Here is a 27,254-nt window from a genome sequence, read left to right as displayed (position 1 = left end):
TCATTAGTATAACCATGGAGTATAAAATTCAATATAAATTCTCGGTATTGCATTGGACTCTACGATCGGCGGAAGTTATCGAGCATCCTTAATCCTTCACCGGAAATAACGCCGTGCATAGAGCCCATTGGGTTAACCTCCAGGGACAATGTGAGTCTCATCCGGCCAAGAGTCTTTTAATAGGCTGCTGGGAACATAATAAGACAAATTTCACAATTTTGGTTGGATTAGTGATGCAAAGGCAGAAATCATGATTAAAACAGTTAGATTACAGCTCTATAGTGTCACAGTCTTCAATTCCTCCTGGTTATTCCCAACACCAAGTGTTAAACACACAGCAGGAATTGAAGGATATGTCACAGAAACTTCCTGAAAGTAGCATAGTACAAAAGTATTTTGATTCACATTTTTCAGACTCCGTGTTTATTCACAGATGGCTCTAAAGGTCCGGATACAGGGCATGCAGGTGCAGCAGTTTATATCCCAGTAAGTGAGTCATATATTAAGAAAAGACTATCAGATTATGTGTCAGTAAGTACCACAGAATTGACTGCAATATTAATGGCTCTGTAGTGGATAGAGGAGAAGGAAACAAAGAATACTGTTATTGCATCTGATAGCCTGTCTGCACTTTTGAGTATAATATCTGGTAAATCATCATTTAGATCCAATATCATTAATGAAATATTCCTTATTTTATATAGGAATGAGCTAAAGGGTTTATCCTCATGTTTCCTATGGGTTCCTGCTCATGTCGGTGTGGAGGGGAACGAGCGGGTGGATAAGCTGGCCAAAGAAACACTCATATTCAAACATATGGACCTTAAAACCCCATTGACAAAAAATGAAGCTGAGATGTTTATCAGGAAGTATGCAGAGTCCATTTGGCTGGAGTATTGGGACAACAGTGAAACTGAAAGGCATCTGTATAGAGTACAGAGACAGGTTGGTGATGGGAAGATGGTGGGTTGAAAACGTAAGGAAGAAAATGTAATCACTCGTCTGAGAATAGGACATACAGGTCTCAATATTTCACTACATAAATTAGGCAACCACCCAACAGGGAAATGTATAATCAACTAGAAACAGTAGAACATGTTCTCCTTCAGTGTAAGAAATACACTATAAAGAGAGAGTGCCCATTTCAATTACTAAGGAAGGAAAAACATTATGATGTTTCATTGGCAGGTCTCTTGGGGAAAACAGCAGGTCACATATACTGTCATATAATTAAGTTTCTAAATTTAGATGAAAGAATTAGATTTTTTTTTTCTTCCTCTCTGCCTAATCTCTCGTTGCACACTGTAGTCCAGTTGGTGGCGGTAATGCACCGTTAATAGGTTTGCCAACCGCCATTAAACTTCATAGAAGAAGAATTAGATGAAGTGCGTCACTTCAAGATGCTAAGCGGAACTAGTCTATAGCTAAAGAAGAAGTTACATTTTCCTTCGTCGACGGGCAAGAGAAATGCCCGATCTTTGTTTTTATTACTATTATCCCCGATCTCCGTTGTGTATCAAAATCTGAAAAAAAAATTTTCTTCCGGGAAAATGGTGCATATGAAGCTTCTGGTTTGTTTGTCGGTATTCATCTTGTGTTTACTCGCTTATGGTAAGACTTTTAGGCCTAGTTTCTCTTCTTGCCGACGTTGTTTTGTGAACTCTAATCGCTATAAAGGCAGTTTGACAGAAATGCATTGACGTTTGTGTTTTGCAGTGTGTTTTTATTTGACCATTGTTAGACAGGCTTGTAGGTTACATCTCTCCTTCAGTCGACGATAAAGGCGAAAATATTGGCTTGTTTTGTAGTGCACCTAATTTATCCTCGACAGAAATGTATTTATCTTTGTATTTTGCTGTGCCTGTGTTTTCCTGACCATTATAACATTATTATTTTGCCTATAACATTAGTCATATATGATATTTTTTTATTACACAGTCTTGGTTCTTGACGAAGCTTGAGTGTGTGTATAGGCCTAACTGTTACGGCCAGCCGACGCTGAAACCTAAAGTAACTTGCGTGTTTTGTATCTGATTGCTTTATTTTGACAGGAATGACATTTTTTATGCATGTTTAGCTTTTTCGTGTGTTTTACTTGACCTTTGTCTTATATTCGACTGAGGTTACAAAAAGGCGACAGTGACGCATTTATATTTTATATTAACTCTCTTCTTGTAAATGCATTTCTTTCGAATATAAGATTAGAGCTAATACAAAATATAAATGCGTCTCTGTCGCCTTTTGTAACCTCAGTCATTTGCAACAAATAAATGCAAGAAAATACAACTAATAAATTTGTTATTATTTATTATTACTATTTACAGTAAATAAAGAAAATACGGCTTAATATGCCCATCATCCTGTTTTCTTAAATCCTCTTGCACGTTTGCACAAACAAAATCCATCCACAGACATATCCAACCTTTTGGACTATGGATCTCAAAGTCGTGTGATCTAAGCTTCCGTAAAATTCCTCCTTCGAGATTGGAAAACCCCAAAATAATTTTAGATTTAACAAGAAACTAAAAATCTGAAACACACCCAAATAACATTCAACAAGAACTTCACTGTATTACAGAAATGTTTCCATCACTGTATCCCTATATTGATGGATCCGTGTATCATCTGCATTCATAATCAACCATCAAAAAGAGGAACATCCATCTGTAAACATTTGATTATAAAGACGATGCAACAGAGAATTGTTCTTATAATTACAGATTTGAAGTCATGTCTTCAAACAATACCATCCCTTTATTATTTTATAAACTGCTTGAACTAGAGAAATCTGATTTTCTCAGATCAGATTGTTTAAACTCGCCAAGTGTTCTTTGTCAAAACTATCACTGAATTACCCTGTGAGAAACTGTTTTTTACTCTATTGAAGATTTTAAAAAGTTAAACCAAATGTAGTGTGAGGCGTGGGGTTTAGCTGCCTGTGGATTGGTTTCAATAAAGACGATGGACTTGAAATATTGACGGCTAATAAGTTTTTATTGAGCAGTCTTAGGAAAGCAGAGCAACACAATACTCCTCACACACACTCTCTACTCCTCACACACTCTCTACTCCTCACACACACTCTCTACTCCTCACACACTCTCTACTCCTCTCACACACTCTCCACTCCTCTCACACACTCTCCACTCCTCTCACACACACTCTCCACTCCTCTCACACACTCTCCACTCCTCTCACACACTCTCTACTCCTCTCACACACTCTCCACTCCTCACACACACTCTCTACTCCTCTCACACACTCTCCACTCCTCTCACACACACTCTCCACTCCTCTCACACACACTCTCCACTCCTCTCACACACACTCTCCACTCCTCTCACACACACTCTCCACTCCTCTCACACACACTCTCCACTCCTCTCACACACTCTCTACTCCTCTTACACACTCTCCACTCCTCTCACACACACTCTCCACTCCTCTCACACACACTCTCCACTCCTCTCACACACACTCTCCACTCCTCTCACACACACTCTCCACTCCTCTCACACACACTCTCCACTCCTCTCACACACACTCTCCACTCCTCTCACACACTCTCTACTCCTCTTACACACTCTCCACTCCTCTCACACACACTCTCCACTCCTCTCACACACACTCTCCACTCCTCTCACACACACTCTCCACTCCTCTCACACACACTCTCCACTCCTCTCACACACACTCTCCACTCCTCTCACACACACTCTCCACTCCTCTCACACACTCTCTACTCCCCATGTAGGCCTATCTCATTACATCATCCTCTCTCTGAGGATTCAACACCAAAATAAAAGTCCTTAACAAAAGTATGTGAAATTTAAATGCCATGAATATTTAACAAAAGAAACTTCACAATAGTTTGAGTTTTTAGCAATAATAAATTGTAAACCCCTGATATAGTTTTACCCTAACGTTTTCCTGCCATGACAATAGTCACAGAATCTGGCATGGTGCTAAAGACAAACAAGGAAACACAACGCATTCATAAATGCTACATGATATATTTACATGTTTACTACAAGACAAAATAACATGATTTACCTTGATCATCCAATACAAAAAGGCTTGTAATGCATCACACTTCTCTCCTGAGCATCAGCAAATGTTTTCACCTTTTTAAATATTTGCCTATGAGTCCTTCATACCTCAGTGTGAAAAGATGAATCTTAAAATCATAGTCACTGCTGAAATACATGGGTTCACATATATAATATTATGTGAAATAGCTTATTCAGGACCAAATAGAAAACATGACTTTTTATGATTCCTTCTTGTTAAGAAGAACACAGCACGTGTTATGCAACATTATGAGCAGAATTATGAATCAGGTGAATCAATGATGATCTTCTGATGTTTGATTAATCAAGACAGATTTCTCTATTCACAATCTTTATTTGTATTTGTTTTGTATTTTTGTATTTATTTATTTCTTCGGTCAGTCATTTAGAAATCATGTCATAAATCATGTAACACTAAAAAGAGAGAAAAAATAAAAATAACACATAAAAAATAACACATAAATACTGACCGACGGGGTTTAGGCTGAAGTCAAGACTTATTTTGCCTAACCCCTTTTACAACAACAAGTTATCCTGACTATTTACAATAACTTTATGAACGCTGTCACAGCACTTTCCTGTTGTATAACGTTGTTCAGCTCATAATGAACTGTTCATTTCTTCTCCAGGTGTTTCCGGTGTCGGATCAGATGAAGTGCCAGTGTCAGTGATGGAGGGAGATTCAGTCACTCTACACACTGGTGTTCAAACAAACCAACAAGACAGAATTATATGGTATTATAATGGCACTCTCATCGCTCTAATCTATAGAGACCAGAGTAAGATCTGTACAGATGTTCAGTGTAAAGGTGGTGATGAGAGATTCAGAGACAGACTGAAGCTGGATCATCAGACTGGATCTCTGACCATCATGAACATCAGAAACACAGACTCTGGAGAATATAAACTGATGATCAGCAGCGGCAGCAGCGAAAGTGAAAAGATCTTCCGTGTTTCTGTTCAAGGTGAGTAATTATGTTTCAAAGCAAGTCTTGTACATTTAAATCACATCATTAAAGGGGTTGTATATGATTCTTTTTAATTTTTTCCTTTTCCTTTAGATCCAGGGCTAGAGCGATGGGGTGGGTTCTCGGGCTGGAGCCCAATTTTTTTTTCAAAAGCCCTGAATCTTTTTGATTTCTTCTTAATAATATTGTTGTCGAAAATATACATTTTTCGATACACATCACCAGAAATATTTGAAAAGTTTCCAATATCACTTTTACCACATTATATCAATACAGCGATACCAGCTCTCTCTTCTCTCTGACAGCGGGTTCACGCACACACCAGTCCTGCTTAGCCACGTCTCCTGTCACTCATTCAGCTCCGGTTAAAGCATTTTTGTTTTATTCCACTGTAGGACATTTGTCATCTAAACATTAATTCAGTGTTTTCCATTAATTATCTACTCTTTAGTGGCCTGTCATAGTCTTTTCTGTGCTGCCACAGTTTCAAAATTAACCCAAATATTGAAAAAAAACTTCTCATAATTACACGAACGGTCTCTAATGTTGTTCCCTTTTCTGTCGGTCACTCCTACGTTCGTCGACCTTTGCAGAGAGACTTATCTACTTTTACGACTAAACGAGCCAATGCACATTGGCATGCAATAATTGCGCCAGCTACTTATATAAAGAGCAGCAGGTGTAACACATTTTTGCATTTCACTTTGGAGCAGGGCTGGATCATGTTCTTCTCCAGCAATCTTACTTCTAAAGAAGAGACAGCTTTTCAAGTGTTTAAGCCCTCTCCTCCGTGAAGGAGCTCGAACTTGCTAAAATTGAAATCGCACAACATGTCACGCTGGAACAACAAATACAAATTGTGGCAATGATAATTTTAGGTACCGTTTATGTGCTTTATTTAATGTTAAAAGCGTGTAATGTGACTTTAAATCTCATTTAGTACTCCCAGCTTTGCTCTAAAAGCAACAATGGATAATTCACATCAGATCTTGAAATTAAACAAATGGAAACAAGAACGTTCAGACTGTGAAAAAAAAGTGTGTTATAACAAATTTGAAAAAAAAATCCTTTTATTATTTAGTTGAGGGCTAAACCATTAAAACACCAACGCGTATCGGCCCACTGGCCTTCATCAGGGTGTTTCAAGAGCACCAGAGGATACAAGGGACACCAGAAGCACTCCCACTTCCTCTAGTTAAACAAGTGTATTATTTAACAAAGATTGTTTTAGTTACTCAGTAGCCTATGTATTTGAAAAATGTTTAAATGGTGTAATATTTTTACTATGTAGGCCTACTTATGTTGACGGCGGTTTTTGGATTTTGATAGTTTTTACTAGGGCTGTGAAACGATTAATTGTGATTAATCCATCCAAAATAAAAGTTTGTGTTTAATACGTATGTGAACTGTGTATAATTATTTTGTATATATATATAAATACACACACATACATGTATATATTTAAGAAAAATGTGTTATTTATATATCAAATATTTATGTATAGTACAAATATATATATATATATATATATATATATATATATATATACACATACATATATATATATATATATATATATATATATACACTCTAAAAAATGCTGGGTTGTTTTAACCCAATTTTGGGTAAAATATGGACAAACCCAGCACATTGGGCTAAAAATGTAATTTAAAAATGTAACCCAATGGCTGGGTTTGTCCATATTTTACCCAAAATTGGGTTAAAACAACCCAGCATTTTTTAGAGTGTATATATATATATATATATATATATATAAATATAAGCAAATATTTCTTAAATATATACATGCGTGTGTGTGTGTGTGTATTTATATATACAAAATAATTATACACAGTTCACATACGTATTAAACACAAACTTTTATTTTGGTTTCACATCCCTAATTTTTACGCGGTCGCGTCTAGAGTGGACGAATTGTTTGTCGCTGGAATCAGATCGCATCGCGTCTGGTTAGGAGTGGACACTAGAGCTCTTCACAGTGCACCCGAGACCCGTCGGCCCGGAACCCGACCCGGGACCCGTACGGGTTCGGGTCTATATTTTAAATGAGCAGCCGGGTCCGGGTCGGGTCCGAATCTATTAGACCCCATTTACACCTGGTATTAAAATGCGATCTGTATCCAGATAAGTTATCCGGATAATAAGTACCGATTCCATTTACACCTGGCCACATAAATGTGTTTTTGCAAAACGGATATAAATCCGATCTTAAACTCCCGCGTATGCAGATTTAATGGATTTTGCACGCCACCAAAAGCAACAGATTTGTATGAGGTGCCCCTAGGGACATTATTCAGAAATGCCATGCATATACATGTACTTTTCCTCTCACATACACATATGAAACCAAATTCATTCACATACTATAATGAAATGCTCACACACATACAAGTGAAATGCTTTTACACACACAACTGAAACGCTCTCATACATACAAGTAAAAAATATACGCTCACACACACAACTGAAACGCTCACACACACACAACTGAAAAGCTCTCTCACACACAAGTGAAACCCTCACACACACACAACTGAAAATATTACGCTCACACACACACAACTGAAACGCTCACACACACACAACTGAAAAGCTCTCACACACACAACTGAAATCCTCTCACACGCACAACTGAAACGCTCACACACACACACAACTGAAATCCTCTCTCACACACAGCTGAAATGCTCTCTCACACACAACTGAAACGCTCTCACACATACAAGTGAAATGCTTTTACAAACACAACTGAAACGCTCTCGCTCACACAACTGAAAAGCATTTCGGTTGTGTGTGTGTGAGAGCATTTCAGTATGTTGTATGCAAGCATTTCAGTAGTGTGTGTGAGAGCATTTCCGGTATGTTGTATGCAAGCATTTCAGTAGTGTGTGTGAGAGAGAATTTCAGTTGAAACGGAAGCACATTTCAGTTGAAACGGAAGGTGGTTGAAGTCCCCAGTCCAGTTGGTGGCAGTAGTGCACCTCAAGACGAAGAACTAGAAGCTGTAGAAAGCATAGTAAAAACGCGGCAGCCGCGCACCTTTCACAAAGCACCGTTCGTTCGCTCGCAATCGCGCTACGTAACAGCAATGTCTGCTCAACAGCAAAGAACATTAACCGAGGCAGCGGGCTTGCTGAGCACCATATTAGCCTCAGCGGCAGGGGCGGGTCCACGTGGTGGCCAGGGGGGGCACCGGCCCCCCCTGAAATTCGATTGGCCACCCCAGGTGCCCCCCCTATAAGATGTCTTGTGATTGGTTCATTTTACGGCCAAACAGTTTATAGACGAATCCGGCGAAACTACCGGAAGTAAGCGGGGCGCCATTACTGAGCTGTTGCTGGGTAGCGTTGCGCCATTGCCTTCTATTGTTTTAGTTGCAACTTGCGTCCACTGGAATAAACAGCCCGCGATTTACGACTGTCACTAACGTTACAACGTTATCCCTTGTATAATATCGAGTGGGTAAACAGTTTCCGTTATAAATTGTTTCTATGGTGGCAGTAAAATTTCAATTTTGAAGAGAAAACACTGTGAATACCCCGGGTCGACTGCCCCTGTCTGGTGCCGTACGGTTTACAGATTTCCTGGGCGAGTACAAGACGTGGACATTCGCGTATAATAACAATTATTTAATGACATAAGTAAAAAAAATATAATAAATATGTGATATAGTGATCAGCAAAATCTCATCTCTTGCTGTTTTTTCTATTCAATTAACATGCTATGGTCATTAAATGGCTTTCCTGAGCTAAATGTAACATTATGTGACATAATTGTTTTCCTGCTGTTATACTGACCTCTTTCCATGGTTTAAAAACACTAATTGGTCGATATTATGTATACTTTCTAGCTGTAACGTTACCTTACGTTACAGCTAGAAACAGGCATTTTCACATTGCCTGTTGCAATGTGAAAATGAGATAAATAATGGACACAAATGAAAAACATGAATTTGTTTATTTGATTTCATTAATTTATTTATTAATTGTTGCCAAATGGACAGATCTTTTTATAGTTTCCTCGTTAGCAAACGTTAGCCTAGCTAGCCTGCCAAGCTATTTTCATAAATAACGTTAATCTGTAAGATCGTTTGTACCTTCATCTGTGACTGGAGGCCACTGCAGTCACAGATCAAACCAACAAGTCATTCTGCCTGGCTGTAGCTGTCATCGAGGGTGAGTTCGCGTTATCACCGAGGTTTGTTTACATACCGGTGCATATGTCTATACGCCTGTGTAACAGCTCAGTAATGGCGTCGCCACAAGATGGCAGCCTACACAAGAACGCTCGTCGGATTCGTCTATAGACTCTACGGAAGTTTGTGATTCAAAGAAGTGCAGCGCCAGAGAAACAACGGTCAACATATTATTACTAATGCTGCGTTGCGTAGTGTGAGCGGAAAGTGAACGTGTTCGCCGGGCTGGTCATGTTAGCGCGAAGGTAGCTGTGCATCCCGGCAACGTCAGTCCCCTCATCAGAGCGGTGTTTTCAGCGGCTGGACTGAAGCATTTGTTTACACTCGACGCGTCCGCAAGCACTCGCAGTCTGCAGAGACTCGCGCTCACGCGCTGAAGTGGCAGGCGAAAGTGTAAACAAGGCTTGAGGGTCACCATACAGGTTGCGGTCGCGTCTGACCCCAGATCATGTCATCAACATGCTTATCTTTCTCAACAAAAATCAGTAGACTGGAGCAGAAGTTGTATGCGAGTTATTTTTTATGAAGCTTAAAGTAGCCCATAGAAAGTAGCCTAGCCTAATTGATTGTCAGGTAGGCTAATCTCTCTCACCCTTTCTCGACTCCGTGCCTTATGAGTTTCATGTTGACAAAACCTGTCAGATCTAAATGTTATTATATCTTCAAATTTAGCCTAACCAAACGCCCAGTTTAACTGCCACAAGTTGATCATCTTGTAATAAAGATCTAATCGAGGAAAAACACGCTTTATTTTTGTATTTTCATTGCATTTTTAATTTATAAAAAGTGAAATATAATAAATTTGAATATAAAAATATTAATGATTAATCGATAGTCGATCGTTAATTCTTCCGACGATCGACTAAGAAAATTTAATCGAATGCCCATCCCTAGTTCAGTCAAAGTTTAATAAAACACAATAAAAGTATAATACGCTGGGCGCTATCAAACAAATTAATAAACACTGTCATGGTGATTTTGCATATTTTGTATCAGTTTATTTTGTGACAGTGAGTGACCACATTATAATAATTGTCTGGTGACACGTACGTTACTTGTTAATGCATGAGAGTAAGACAGTTAGATAGTCAGTTAAATTGTGAGTCCTAACTTAGTAATTTCTACGTGAAATGACAGCCCTAGAAATGACATGGATGCATTCTGTGCATTTCATTCACAATTTGAATTGTTTTTGTTGATATTGAGAATAACAGACAAACATAAGTGTTTCTTTTTTGAAGGCAGGGAAGAGAGCAGTGCCAAGCCATGAAAAGAAGTAAAGATATAGGGAGTTTCTTTAAAAAAAAAAAAAATAAAAAAAAAAACACACAAGTGTGAGGCAGAAGCAACTGAAGAAAATGTCAGGCAGCAAGAAAAATTGTCACTGGAACAGAATCAGCCAGCAAGGAATCAACAGGCCAGACAGACAGTGATTAATTATTATTATTTGAAAGAGATTGTGAATAAAACTACTGTATATTGTAATGGCAAAACTAATTAAAAGAAAATAGTTGACCTTGTTTCTGCTTCTAGGGTTTTAAAATTGCTCATTATTAAAATTGCTTTTATTTTATAAACTTGTTAGTTTTATAAAAACACTAAAAATAATAAACACTGGCTCTCAAATTTAACTTAATGGACAGGGATGCCAAAACTAAATTAATCAAAAAATGTGCTTTATTACTACATTTGTTTACAAGTAACTTTATTCAAGTTAAAAAAATAATACAAATCAATAGGATTTATGTATTATACTGTAGAATTTAGCTTTTTTTTTCGGTCACTGGTGGCCACCCCATTTGGAGGCAGTGCCCCAGCATGGCCCCCCCACTAAAAATGCTCTAGACACGCCCCTGCTCAGCGGAGTCCATACGAACCCAGTTGGCAATAAGTGACCTGCAGTTGGCATTGGCACGCCGCTACGCTGGCGGGTAGGGAAGAGCGAGGCTAGGTGGCTGTCCATCGTGTCCACCACACTTGGAGTTGCAACGGTCGGTTGCTGCCCGAGTGTGGTGGCATTTGACAGGGTTCGTATGGACTCCGCTGAGGCTAATATGGTGCTCAGCAAGCCCGCTGCCTCGGTTAATGTTCTTTGCTGTTGAGCAGACATTGCTGTTACGTTGCGCGATTGCGAGCGAACGAACGGTGCTTTTTTTATTTTATTTTATTTTTTATTTTTTTTTTACTTTATTCTGAACAATACACAGGACAATAGGTACAGACAACACTACAGATAATGTAACCTGTTCAACAAAATTAAATCAATAGTGTATAGACCAGAGGATAATAACAAATAAATTAATATAATTATAGAAGGGGAAAAAAATTAAAAAAATATGCAGTTCCTTCAGGAGATGAAATGTTCTTGTAGCTTTCATGTTTTCCATGTTTTCTATTGTTTTATAATATAATTTAAAGTCCAAATGAAATGCCTTAAAACAAGGTTGTGAATTAGACTATTTACATTTGTGAATATGGTATTTTTCAAGGATAATAAACAACTGAATGACAAAAATCATTTTTTTTGGACAAACCACAAAAGTCAAAGTATAGCATGACATCAAAAATATTGATTCTGATGTTTACATTCAATTTTGTAATTATATATTCTTCCAAATCAGACCAAAATTGTTTTGTGTACATACAGTGATAAAATAAATGAAAAATTGTCTCCTTATTAGATTGGCAAAAAACACAAGACTCTTCTATGTTTATTTTAAATCTTCTTAAAGTATCTTTAACAGGATAAATTTGAGGCAAGTTTTTAAATGAAACTTCTTTCACTTTATTATTAATACAGTATTTGTGACGAACGGTGCTTTGTGAAAGGTGCGCGGCTGCCGCGTTTTTACTATGCTTTCTACAGCTTCTAGTTCTTCGTCTTGAGGTGCACTACTGCCACCAACTGGACTGGGGACTTCAACCACCTTCCGTTTCAACTGAAATGTGCTTCCGTTTCAACTGAAATTCTCTCTCACACACACTACTGAAATGCTTGCATACAACATACTGAAATGCTCTCACACACACACAACCGAAATGCTTTTCAGTTGTGTGAGCGAGAGCGTTTCAGTTGTGTTTGTAAAAGCATTTCACTTGTATGTGTGAGCGTTTCAGTTGTGTGTGAGAGAGCATTTCAGCTGTGTGTGAGAGAGGATTTCAGTTGTGTGTGTGTGTGAGCGTTTCAGTTGTGCGTGTGAGAGGATTTCAGTTGTGTGTGTGTGAGCGTTTCAGTTGTGTGTGTGAGAGCTTTTCAGTTGTGTGTGTGTGAGCGTTTCAGTTGTGTGTGTGTGAGCGTAATATTTTCAGTTGTGTGTGTGTGAGGGTTTCACTTGTGTGTGAGAGAGCTTTTCAGTTGTGTGTGTGTGAGCGTTTCAGTTGTGTGTGTGAGCGTATATTTTTTACTTGTATGTATGAGAGCGTTTCAGTTGTGTGTGTAAAAGCATTTCACTTGTATGTGTGTGAGCATTTCATTATAGTATGTGAATGAATTTGGTTTCATATGTGTATGTGAGAGGAAAAGTACATGTATATGCATGGCATTTCTGAATAATGTCCCTAGGGGCACCTCATAGATTTGAGCTGCATTTCGTTGATCATCAGCTAATTTCCATATCAAACACATCAATAAAATAGTGGCAACAGCGCTGGTAAGATAATTTCGTTTCTTTACTTGAAGATGATTGTGTGTTAAGCGTCTGTGACTTACTTTCACTTTTATTTGCGATGTTTGCACGTTGGCTCGATGAATAGACGCTCAGCTGCTCATCTGCGGTGATGGGTGATGCGTGTCGCAGTAGCGCCGTCATGTCTGACTATAACATGACATATAGCCTATATAACAAGCTCACTCGTTTATTTTTTGCCTTTTTGGGAGGAGTAAAATATACATATTTGGTTTCAACAACCAGACCCTGCAAACAAGCCTGCACTGGCCCTGTCCGGGCCCACTTAGGGCTAGCCTAAGGGCCCCCTGCAGGCTGCTAGCGCAGGGCCCATGAGAATTTGCTCATTGGCAAAACGTTGGGCCTGCATGGGCAGCCCTCACTTAGCCCTCACTAAACCCACACAGGGCCCGCACACTGGGCCCACAAAACGTTGGCCCTGCATGGGCAGCCCTCACTTAGCCCCAAGGAAGCCCTCACTAAGCCCACACAGGGCCCGCACCGCACACACAGGGCATCTACAACAATAGATCTAGTTCACAATTAATCTGTTTCACTATAAATACTTTTTGGCTAATATAACTATAAGTCTTTGGGAAAAACAATTATTCTATACATCTGAATGCAGTCACCACATAACTAATTTCTGTATTTTCACAAATGTACAGAAGTCAAAGGGATTTCAAATCAATGTATTTATTAATTACAAAACATAAAACATTAAATTCAGGTTATTATATATAATATAATTACACTATTATATATTCACATAAAAAACAGAAACATAGAAAACAGCTGTTTTACATTATGATAAAATTTCACAATATTACTGTTTTTTGTTGTTGTTTTTTTTAAATAAATGCAAATAAATGCAAGCTTAATAATTAGAATAGACTTCTTCCAAAATGTTTCCAAATTTTTTACCTGTATACTGTATATGATTTTATACAAAATAAATAGTAGTTAATAAGATTGACACTGTATTATATCTAGTAATATTGAAGCTAAACAGAGTCCCTATAACAGTGCAATTTGTAGATTTTTAGTCTTCGAGAAAATGTTTTATGAGTTGCAAACCTCTTTTTCTTTGCTTTCTCTCTCTCACAAACACAACACATCAGTTACACAAAACATCAGTTAAATTCTTCATTGCAGGTGCACAAATCCTATTCTAAAAATTACCAAACTCATAGGGTCATATTTTTGTTGATAAACAGTAACATTTTGGCCAATTATGCACATTTCTTGGTGTATAATTTTGTGAATCATCTATACTGTTTGGCTATTCTCATGTGGTCACACTTCACTTTTCATTCACAGTCACATATGCTCAAACCCCGTGTGGCCGTGCCTTAAATGTCAGCATACATTTCTTACAGGGCTGTGCAAAAGTTAATTGCGATTAATCGCATTCAAAATAAAAGTCTGTGTTTACATAATATATTTGTGTGTGCTGTATATAATTATTTTGTATTAGGGCTGTGAAACGATTAATCGCATCCAAAATAAAAGTTTGTGTTCACATAAATTATATTCGTTTGTGTAGTGTGTATAATTATTTTGTATATATAAATACACACACATGCATGTATATATTTAAGAAATATTTGCATGTTTGTACTGTATATATGTTTATACAAAATTAATATTATACATAAATATAAACCTTTGATATATCAATAACACATTTTTCTTAAATATATACATGCATATGTGTGTATTTATATATACAAAATAATTATACAGACATATATCATGTAAACACAAACTTTTATTTTTGATGCAATTAATCGTTACACAGCCCTATATTGTATATATAAATACACACACATGCATGTATATATTTAAGAAAATGTGTTATTCATATATAAAATATTTATATTTATATAATATAGATTATGTATTCATATATATATATATATATATATACACAGAATTTAAGTGCAAATAATTCTTAAATATATACATGCATGCATAGGTATTTATATATACAAAATAATTATATACAGCACACACAAATATATTATGTAAACACAGACTTTTATTTTGGATGCGATTAATTGCAATTAATTTTTGCACAGCCCTTTTTGTGATTTGAAAAAAAGAAAATTATTTGTACACCTCCAATGAAGAATTTGAAAAGCTGTAACTGCAGTGTTTTTTGTGAAAGAGAAAAAAGTTTGAAACTTAAAAAAAAAAAAAAGTTCTCTCTGTGACTACTTTACACCTGACTACTTTTAACTGACTACGTTACACCTACAGATTCCACTGTCACAGGTGCTCTGTTTTGCTATAATGAAACCTTTACAGAACATGATAGTAATCCGCCATCCATGTAAAAGCAGAGGTCGGTGTGGTGTACAGGTACATCTGTCCAGCCAACATCTCACGCCTTGATGCCTTCCACTGTGGATCCCAGAAAACCTGCAAAAAAAAAAAAAATACAGTTCAAAATCTATCATACATAATCATACATCTGGTATCACAAATTATTCCAGGTTATTATAACAATTCCAGGTTCAATCAGGTTAAATGCTCAATATTAGAGCTGCACAATACTAAAAACCTTAAATAAAATATTATGTTTATCTGCTGCTATATATATTGCGATATAAAAACAAATTTCAAGAGATTATTGAGTGAATCTGCATTGAAAATTATAACAAATTACAAGTATTGATAAATTCAATAGAAGAAAAATACAATTGAAATAAGCAGTGCATGAAGTTTTTCCGGAAAATCTAACTTATCAGGTACGGAAATTGAATTATCTAATGTAAAATAAGTCTTCACTGAGGTACAGCCTCTCTCTACTCTTACAAAATGACAAACAACCAGCCTGAAAAACACATGACAATGACACAAGATAATGTCTATAATAAATAGTGTGTGTGTAATTTCTTCAGTACCGTCAGCAGAACTGATAACATCTGAGCTTATCGATACTGCAGTCTTCCTTAATTTGGCCCCAGGGCCCGTTTAACGTTTAATACCGGGTTTCGGAACCTATTCCTACATATGGGTGAGTTCATATGGATGAAGGCCTGTTGTGTTTGGCCTCTTGGTTTGTGATGGTGATATAGCTATTGTGAAACTCACCTTCGTCATGTACTGGGTGTGGATGGCATCAAGATCTTGTCCTGAAGAATCACAGGATCAAATGATATCTCATCTGGTAACAAGAGCACAGCCATAACCCCCTGAATTCAGCATTTGAAAGTAAAAAGAATTTCAGTATTTATCAGTCAAACATACATAAAAAAATAGCTTTGAGTTGGACAGTATGGTGTCTCATTGGCCAACATAATTAAACACACCCAGAGAAAAAAAAAAAAAAAAAAATATATATATATATATATATATATATATATATATATATATATATATATATATATATACTGTATATATATATATATATATATATATATATATATATATATATATACCCATGACTATTATCCTGAATTATTATAACTATGACTATTATAACATTATATTTGCCACCTATTATTTAGCTTCTCAAGTACAATGTCACTGAAAAAAACTGTAGTTAATGAATTTAAAGTGAGAGACTTCATTCAAAATCATAAATCCTACAGACCCACAACAATTAAACAGTATTGTATGAAGTTTTGCTTACTATAGTCGAGGTCATAGCCGTGGAGATTGTCTTGGACCCCAGGGGGTGCAGCAGGACATCTATGATGATCTTCAAGAAAATAACATGCAATGTGTCACAGAGCCAACAATATTACATTGAATTTACAAATAGAACAAAGGGTTTAATACAAGGAAGCAAGCTAGAGCATAGCTAAAGAATATACATAAAAAATCTTAAGGTAATATATTGTGCAATAATGCATATGAAATAATTATCATGATTAAACAATAATTCCCCTTTGTTGTGTTTTTTTCCTGTTCCTTCTGAAATCACTTATTACCAATATTTGTAAATGACGTCATTAAGTACGTTACAATGAATTCTTTCAAGGTTAAATAAATTAACTTAGCTAACTTCCAATCACCCATTGACAAATTACCAGCAAAACAAAACTATCAAAAACTGTTATCAACACAAAAATGTGGTTAAAAACCCACACTTATGTAAAACAAGAGCTCAATTGTAACGTAAACAACTTAACGTTAGCTCTTCTGAAAACGGTTCAGTCAGATGCTAACGGACTTTATCGAAGACACAAAACTATTTCTATAAAGTAAATATTCAACAGAAGTGTATCAATTACACGTAAGACATATATCAGGAAGGTTTGTATGTATTATTTGTGTGATTTTGGTAACTAGACTTACCTGAAAGCAGAGAAAACAACAGTGAGAGACGCTAGTTTGCTGTTTGTCAGTTGATGGGTTTCCTCGTTTCCATGGTTTCCATCTGCTCGCGCGCGCTCCTGTCTTTGAATCAGATTTGAATGCGACTCGCGCACGTACGCCCATATTGAAACCATAGAACACGTCAAAAGGCACGCAGCATTTAAATAAACATCTAGAATTATAACATTTAACAATTTAAAATATCTTTAATTTTATATAATGAATTTAAACTCATTGTGTAGTTCTATGACCCATTCAGTTGACAATTATGCTTTTTAATACCATTTTGCTTTTACTTTTATTGTAAAGCAATTTCATGACATCTGTATTATATAAAGGCCTACATGTAATATAAAGAGCAACGTGTAATATAAATATGTAACATAAAGTGTGGAATGAAACTGCAACAGGCCCGTAATTTCATTACCATCTTTATATAAAGAGTGCTTTCTTATTCTCTTATATATATATATATATATATATATATATCTTAAAAAAAATAAAACATTTTTAAACAATTTAAATATATATATATATATATATATTTAAATTGTTTAAAAAAAAAAATTTAAGAGAATTAAAATTACCAAGTTATTAGTGCTTTCTTATTCTCTTTATATATATATATATATATATATATATATATATATATATATTATTAGTGCTTTCTTATTCTCTTAATATATATATATATATATATATATATATATATATTTTTTTTTTTTTAAGAGAACTAAAATTACCAAGTTATTTTGATTAGAGGACGTACTGACGACATTGTGGGCATGTGGGCAAATCTAAATGTGGGCTACCTAAACTAAACCCGCATGGGCCCAAAGGTGCAAAACCTGCTCATGGGCCCGAATGGGATGGCCCACAGTGGGCCATCATGGGCTTAATGTGGGCAGCCCGCTAGTGTGGGCTGCTCACTGATAGCCCGCAGTGAGCCCAAAGCTGTGGGCCTCGTCTGGGCAACCCGCACTGGGCCTGTTTAGGTTTGGCGTGGGCTGGCCCTAGCCCACTGTGCCCACAAAAAGCCAGCGTCGGCCCCGCAGGGGCATGTTTGCAGGGCGATTGCGTGGACATAAGACTGCAAAAATATATGGTCTGTTTACACTATGTTTCACTTGTTTGAAACACATTCAAAACTCGCTCAAGTTTAGTCAAAGCCCAAAACAATTATACTTGTATTCTTTTTTGTGAGACCTTTCAATAGAGCATCACAGTCCCGCCCACAGCCCGAGAGAGCGCTGGTGCCGGAAGTAAATTTCCCATTCTTTTTTCCCATTAACATTTTGTAAAATCCATATCTAAAGAGTATTAGAGCATGTCTGAGGATAATCAGCTACGGCTGAACTCATAAGCATACAATACATCATTTCGAGTGAAAAAAGAAGAGAAAATCCAAAAAAAGTCGAGGGTACAGCCTGTGTACATATTTTCATTTCCGAGCAAAGGAACTACTCCTCCCATAAACCACCGCGCCTCAGTGAAGTCGTCTGAAAGCCACCGTGAAAGAGCCTTTTGAGCGACTTCCAAATCTGACGACGGGCACGTGAACTTTTTTCTCCAGTGAATTTTATATAGTGAATGTGCAAGGAAACTCCTTTTCCTCGATTTACTCTGAAGCAAATGCATTTGCAGCTCAACATGCAAAAACATTGAGCATCAGGCTCGCTCATTAGCTAAGCTGTGGCAACTGCACATTCAATGGCGCGCGGGCGTCTCAGAAGTGCGACCATTGACCAATGAACTTAGCCCTACGTCATTACGCGATCTTCAGTCTTCACGTACCTTCGCGGGGTTTCAGTGACACGACTTCCACCAATCAGATGCATCACTGTGAGATTGTGGGATGTTCTGGATTGTGGGTAATGAAGTACTTATCCAATACATCGCGAATAAAAGGCATTTATCTTAAAACAAGGTTAGTGCCCCATGAACTTTTGGCGTTTATATGAGCACATACAATCGCTTAGTATAGCCGTAGCTGGTTTTAAGTCTACCATCTATGGTTAAGTTTTTATGGCTTATATCTCAAATGTCAATGGAGAAATTGTATTGAACTTTTACTTCCGGCACCGACTGTGGGCGGGACTGTGATGCTCTATTGACACGACTATCTGAGCTGTATGATGTTTTAAACATTTAACAGTACATAGCACAAAGTATTTCATAAAATAAGAAAACATTTTTTTTTTAAATTTGTCACCAAATAACTAATTAGGCATTACTTAAGAATAAATCAAATTTGTTACATTCATTGCAAAGTTCAGTCTCTATGCTTTCATGTGACATTTTTTGTGTTGATCGAGGTAGTAGTTTTTGAAAAATATGATTCATAATTTTTTCATAGCTAGGTACCTCGGGCGGTACACTGAATTTCAGAGGGACAACCCAGCACTCGTTAACAGTTGTTAAAAATGGTTAGATGCATTAAAAAGCTGAGTTAGGCTTTAAATTATATCCAAAATGTGTTATTGTTTAGTAATTTGATAATTATTTTTTTGCGGGGTTGTTTTTTTTTTTTTTTTTTTTTTTTACATCAGAGACCAAGGCACCTGGGTCTTTGAATACTGGTGCATTTAACATGTACAGTATCTTCACGACTCCAACAGCATCTTTGTGCTCAGACTGTCATTTCTGCAATGTACAACACAATTTTAATTGCCAAGCAATCCTCGTTTTCTTTAAAACATTCAAATGTAGCTTGTCATCGGAAAAATATTCCAAAAAAAGTGCATCCATTATATTTATAGCTTAAAGGTTGCACGAAACGGAAGTTTATAAGGGTATATATCAAATATCAGAGTGAAACGGCTTCTGGAACAAGAACAAATGTAGTGCGGGGCTTGAATTTGTCCATGACATGTCATTTATGTGGGAGATTCAAGTATAGGAGGAGTATAAATAATATTTTGTAGTTCAAACTTGACATTGTATATTAAAGTGATGAAAATTAAAACAATTTTAATAAAAAGCTAAGTAAAATATAGCTGCAAGCAGCAATACCGGGGCCAAGCGCAAAGACGACAAGACAAGCCAACATGTGTCAAACCAACTGCAACAAGGAGCAATTGAAGACATTTAAAGATGAATTTAGGCAAAATGGCTTAAATTACAAATACAGTAACTTATAAAATGAACCTTCGGTGCTTGGCCCCTAAATTTTATGAGCAGTATTCATCTATTTAATATTAATAATTTTGAGGATGAAAATACTTGGATGTGTGTAAATGCACAGATATGGAGGGGGGATATCAGATGTGGGCTGCATGGACAGTATGTTTGTATGAGTTCAGTTATTTTATATAGTTATTTGTTTACATGTTACAATATGAATTCAGACAGATTTCTCTACTCACAATGTTATGAGCATTGACACCACTATTTCCTGTTGTATAATGTTGCTTGGCTCGTAATGAACTATTTATTTCTTCTTCAGGTTCATCTGGTGCTGATACAGACGGAGTGTCAGTGATGGAGGGAGATCCAGTCACTCTAGACACTGGTGTTCAAACAAACCAACAAGACAGAATTAGATGGTATTATAATGGCACTCTCATCGCTGAAATCAGTGGAGATCAGATTAAGATCTGTACAGATGTTCAGTGTAATAAAGGCACTGAGAGATTCAGAGACAGACTGAAGCTGGATCATCAGACTGGATCTCTGACCATCATGAACATCCCAAACACACACTCTGGAGATTATACACTGATGATCTCCAGCGGCAGCACTGAGAGTGAACAGATCTTCATTGTTTCAGTCACTGGTGAGTCATTATGTTTAAAAGCATGTCTTATACATTTAAAGGGATACTCCACCAGTTTTTCATATTAAACTATGTTATTCCCTTAAAGTCCTTGTAAAGTCAATTCTACAAAAAAGTTCTAAACACATTATAAATGTTACATATGTATTGCTAAAACATATTACAAAGACTGTGAACTGTGAAGTACTGAAATGTGGAGTTAGACCGTTAAACAGTTTTTCACCATTGCAATTTTACGAATTAATTGGGCGGGGCTAAAACAGGGCTCGATGACGCACTGGAACCCATGAGCTGCTGGACACCCCCCTATTTGATGATGCACAGAGTCTGATCTCCCCCTTTCCACACACACTCCCCGAGCACATTCACATTCACCGCTCAATCGCGAGTGACTGTCAGTACTATTAGTTACTACAGCTGAGCCTACAGTTTTCTAGCTAGCTATGCCTTCGACACGGACATGCATGGGCTACTACCTGGATGCGATCATGTACAAAACAGATCGGTATCTTCATTTAAATTCCCTCAAAAACGATCACATCAAGAAGAGGTTTTTAGAGAGCCTAACGTTACCTTGATGAAGAGGATTCACTGATAATCCGCTGTTACTGGTGAACGGGGCCGAAACGACGATCTCCCGCCTCAGCTTTCATCCTCCCGTCTCCAAAAGCTAATCAGCTAATGTCACCGTCGACAGCTTTCCCGTGAGTGGGCGTGGTTTCAGCACAGCCAGTGGACACGCCCCCAACGTTTGAGAGAAGAGAATCTGCTCATTTTTTTCATGATTTTGATAGCTTATTTTATGTACTTCCCGACTTTTTTTATCATTCAAATTTGGCTGGGTGGCTAATAACACATTTTTCTGTGGTGTGACAAACTCAGAACACATACTTAATTTTGACTTTACAGGGACTTTAACTAAGACGAGTTGATGCGAACCTCACTCGTCTCAGTGCGTGCGCGTTTAATTGCTCTGGCGCGCGAGACACTTTGATCACACTTAACCAGCCCAGTTCATTCAATATGGGCCAAGCAGAGGAGCACCCAAACACCTCCACGTTTTCCCTATTTAAATACAGTTACACGAGTAGTGTAACTCGACCTACGGTCGGTGACACAAAATAAAACGTTGTGCTTTTCTAAGCGTGTAAAGTGAATAACTATAGCCTAGAAATCTAGACGCACCCTAGCGGCAGCAAAAATTATTTTACAGCAAAGTGGTCTAGCAACTCTCTGTTGACTTTCGAAGTGGAAAAACCAAACTCTGGTCCGGCCAATCACATCGTGTATAGAGTTGGTGGGCGGGCTTAACACAATGACAGCAGAGTTGTGACGGTTCTGCGCCGTGATTTCCATAGGTGATTTCCCTGCTACTTGAAAACAAACAAGATGCTGCTGGCGAACAGCGGTCTTTCGATTCGGCTTTGGCCGCGACTCGGATGACTTGGAGTTAAGAGAACGTCACTTAAGTCATTCTTATAAAAGGAAGATGTGTTCAGAGTTTTGACGACCGGATACGGCAAAAGTTTAGTATATCAACTTGCTCCGCTGGAGGGAAGACGCATGGGACTCAATCAGCCACAGCCATTCATTGGTCTGGTTGGTTAGCGCTATCCTATGGGCTCTATGCACGGCGTTATTTCCGGTGAAGGATTAAGGATGCTCGATAACTTCCGCCGATCATAGAGTCCAATGCAATAGCGAGAATTTATATTGAATTTTATACTCCATGGTTATACTAATGAAACGTTAGTCACAAAAACAGATAAAACAGACACCCCTCGTTGTGTTTATGCTTCTTTTTAAAATTATATTAAATAAACATAACTATATATAAAATTACATCTAAACGTATGTACGTTTCGTTTCAAAGACGGGAGGACAGTAAATATTGAAGACTCTGCCATAATCCCGTTTTCTCCGGTTTTCCTCCGCTTTAATCTACACAACCGGAAATGGACGAGCATCCTTGCGTCAAATGCGGAACTTATGCGTGCATAGAGCCCATTGCGTGCAGAGGGATATTGAAAGACAACCTTTTATCCCGCCCCCGGATCGAGGTATGCCAATTGTAAGTTCCCAGACCTAACATCTTGATAGGTCTGGCTTGCCAGGCTAGAATAACTATAATGAATGGCAGAATACCACAGCAAGTGCTTTGGAGCACTTCGACTCGGCGCAGTAATATCAAGACTCGTGAAAAGTCCTCTCCCTTTCCGTAGTGATGATATTACTGCGCCGAGTCCATAGATAAATATGCGCCGAGAGATGACAGAGGTATGTATCAACTCGTCTTAGTTAAGGGATTAACATAGTTTAATATGAAAAAAGGGTGGAGTATCCCTTTAAATCACATCATTAATGTGTTCAGTGAACTATTTTGCTTTTGACATTAAGAGGTGTTTTTTTTATCTTTACGTATAAAATCTCATTATTGTTCATGTAAGTTGCCACGCCTGTTTTAGTTTTAGTTTAATTCAACCCCTCTTTCCGAAAAGCGCAGTCGGCTCTTATTATTAGTCAGCCGACCCCAGTGTGTTGTAATTTGGTCTACCGCTAGTGTGTGTGTCAGAAATGTAACCATAACCGTGCACTGTAAACACTACTGTAGCTGCTCTGGTGTCAGTTTTGCTTATCAGTTTAAGCCTGAGTCCAATAATGACCGTTAAAGGGTTATTTCCAAAAATGAAGATTCTCATTTACTCTCCCTCATTTTGATCCAATCTTCGGAACACAAATTAAGATATATTTTATATAATTTGAGCTTTTTCTGTCTGTCCATTGACAGTCTACACAACTGATGCTTCAAAAAGTACATAAAGAGATATGAATTGAGTGGTTTAGTCCAATGATAATGAGCTTTTATTCGTATATATTAGGGATGGGCATTTTCAAAAATATTGCATTAGAATATTTGGGCTCATAAAAAATGAATATCCTTATATTTGTTTATTTGTATATATTCTTTTTTAAATATTTTTTTGTCATTCAGAATCATTATATTTCAACAAGCTTAGCAAAATACACAACATGCTTGCATTACATCTTGAGATTTTCTTTTACTTGAAACAAAGAATGTGTGTAAAAATATACAGTATAAAAGCATCAAGCTGAACTACCTTTACAACTTTTCACAGTGAGAATTCTTTACTTTGTAATGTTAAAATTAATTTTGAGCACTGTTTTCTAAGTTCGTTGGCCTTCGAAAGTAGAGCAAGATTCGTGGTTGAAAACCCAGTTTCTTTTGAACATGGCTAAACACAACTAACTAACTCAACCACGTCCCTTTATGTAGTGTATTCATTGAAAGGGAATTATTTAAATAAGGACTATTGTGATGTGTTTGTTCCCGGACAAAAACACTCAAGACTACAATTTAAAGGAGTTCAGACACAGATATAGAGAATAACGGCTTTGCAGAGTTTATTTCATTATTAAAGCATTAAAGTGCTCTTTAAACACATGTTGTTGTTTGTAAATTGGTTAGTTGTTAGTTTTGTTCTGGACAGTTTCTTATTTCTGATCACTGTCTGTTATTGTCTATTTTAATACATCAGTGTATAAAGTGCAATGTTGATTATAATGTAAAAGTTGCTTTTCAAACTGAAAGTCAAAGCATGTTTTATTGCACAGTGTAAAAGCGATCCTCCAGCATCTGTTGGTTTGTGTTTCAGGTGTTTCTGCTGCTGATCGAGATAAAGTGAAGAGAAAGACTGTGAATGAAGGACAACTTGTCGCTTTAGATACTAGTGTTGAAAGCAACCCAAATGATGTGATGATGTGGTATTTTAATGAGATCTGCATCGCTGAAATCACTGGAGATCAGAGTCAGATCTGTACAGATGATCAGTGTAAAGAGAGATTCAGAGACAGACTGAAACTGGATCATCAGACTGGATCTCTGACCATCACACACACCACAAACACACACTCAGGAGAATATAAACTACAGATCAACAGCCGCAGATTCAGCATCACTAAGATTTTCAGTGTTTCTGTCATTGGTGAGTCTCGTTTAATCGGTGCATTTTCACTTGATTAGTTTTATAATACAGCCTGAATTAGTGCAACTTAAATCCTCCCGGTAAATGTTTGTATTGGGGATAATCTCCATGATGCCGACAAAGTGATTGACAGTTTTCACATTGAGTTTTGTCACATTACGAATTGTACAATTTTGAATTGTTTTGTTAATGATAAAGAAAAATGCTCAATATTAGTCAGTTTTCATGTGAATCCGCTGATTTCGCTGCTGTTGCTGAAACACACACCATTTATCGAATGAATCAACATCATACAACTTTACACTGAAAGCATAAAGGTGTAAAAATCAGTCAACAATATTGATTATAGAGAGTTGATTATCAGTCGATCTCTAGTAATAATGTGTGTGTGTGTGTCTTCAGCTGTTCCAGATCCAGGATTATCTTCAGCTGATATAGGAGGAATATGTGCTGCTGCTGCTGTTATTCTGCTTGCGGCGGCTGCTGGGATTTACTATCTCTACAGATCAAAACAATCAGGCAAGTATTACATGCAGCTGATTGTAGAAAATATAAATAAGATATTTAATGTGCAAAAGATTCTTTAAAAACATGTATAATTATGTATTTTTATTCTAATTGACCAAAGAGTGTGTTGTTGTTCAAACAGGAAACAGTACACAGCGAGATGATCATGATCAGGTGAGATACTGTGAGCTCTGAATCTCTCTCTGTGAAACACTGACTTTACTACAGATTGGTGTTTGTTAGTAGTGTGCATCATGACCCAATTGCATGAAAACCCTTTATTAACAAAAATATATCAAATTTATATTTTATATAAAAATATATCAAATATATATATTTCTGTCAAACTCTCAGTGGAAAAGATGGAAAAAATTATGAAACTGAAGAAATAAACCAGATTAACTATGTAAGTCGGAAGAACTGGTTGAAGAGATCAACTTCACCACATGTCTGAGACGAAGGACATTGCTTGCAAATTAACATTTGAACACCTCTGACACACACACACACACACACACTCTTTCCCCGCATCCCCACAGACCACAGTAACTTTCCACTGTAAACTCATGTTTTACATATCAAATGAGGTCTGGATATATAAAGAAAGAAAATCCTGTCATCCAGCCATCTCCTCTCTTCTTCTTTCATCCTCATCCTTTTTACCAAAAACATGTTTTAGGTGGACGGATTAATACAGTACAAAGCACATAAAAATATATAAAAATAAAGTATTTTCGGTTAACCAAATGCTTTTTAATCTTCGCTTTTGCTTCACTGAAATGGAACAAGTGCGTCGTTTTATTTTGTGTGTTGTGACGTGGATGTTCAAGTAAGCCAGATATGCACAGATTATTTAATATATCATGATGAATCACAATTTGCTCTAAATCTGCACATATTTGTCTCACACACACTCCCCCTGTAAAGTGAAGAAACAGTAACACACTAAATTTGACAGTGTTATCCGCCACAGTTGATTTTTAATTGCATTTGTTCATTTCAAACCCTGGTTGCAACACATGACGGAACTAAAGGAAACACTTAAACAATTACAGGATAATATTTAAAGATGAGCTCAAGGTTTTTTTTCTTACAACCCATGTTTCACTAAGGGCTTCACTTAAACTTATAACTGGGTCTTCTTAATTTGAGGACTTTGTTGCAACCAGACCATTTGAGTTTCATTTATAAATCATCACACAGAATCACTGATAATAACAGGCTTATTTAAGAGAGTGCTTCTCTTGTGGTGTTTTACTTCAGAAATAAAGAATAGGTGTCTTTACATTCACAAACATCAGAGAGAAAAACACATTCCTGTGTTTAACTGAATCATCAATCCTGAACATTTGTTTGACCCTGTAAGAGAAACCGTACAGGACAGGAATCTCGTGCTCAACAGCTGAATGTTAAATTCAATGTACAGACCATTTCTCAGTTTATAATATTGTATTGGAACCAAAATTACACATTTAATAAATGTGTATTCCTTCATTCTGTGAATCTGCTTCTTTCTTTCAGGAAAATGCTGTTCCAGAACAAGAGCGTCTTAATAAGACGTCTGAGACTCCACAGATGAATGCTGTTAATGGGACGTGCCATAATGAGACTGAGACTGCACCGATGGCTAATGCTAATGGAACATCTTCTAATGTGACTTAGACTAATGGGATTTCACAGTAACATTATTTATTATTTTAATAGTTTTGCTGAAAGGGAA

At 37.0% G+C, this 27,254-nt stretch overlaps 2 protein-coding genes across 2 annotated transcripts in view; both read left to right on the top strand.

Moving 5' to 3' along the window:
- The window catches only part of LOC148995729 (uncharacterized), a 64,224-nt gene that overhangs the window by 35,155 nt on the left and 1,815 nt on the right, over nt 1–27,254 (top strand). The gene's annotated exons all lie outside the window — the stretch shown is intronic.
- Nucleotides 1,375–27,196, top strand: LOC120487980 (uncharacterized). Its single transcript, XM_089119027.1, has 8 exons — nt 1,375–1,611; nt 4,700–5,035; nt 5,132–5,334; nt 20,681–21,023; nt 24,698–25,027; nt 25,430–25,546; nt 25,677–25,708; nt 27,056–27,196. The coding sequence occupies exons 1-8, from the start codon at nt 1,551–1,553 to the stop codon at nt 27,194–27,196; spliced, it is 1,563 nt and encodes a 520-aa protein (XP_088975153.1). The 5' UTR covers nt 1,375–1,550.

Source organism: Pimephales promelas, chromosome 2 (assembly GCF_988280905.1).
Source record: "Pimephales promelas chromosome 2, fPimPro1.hap1.1, whole genome shotgun sequence".
NCBI classification, from domain to species: Eukaryota; Metazoa; Chordata; class Actinopteri; order Cypriniformes; family Leuciscidae; genus Pimephales; species Pimephales promelas.
The sequence above is the reverse complement of the archived record's forward strand: the minus strand, read 5'-3'. Positions and strand labels throughout refer to the sequence as shown.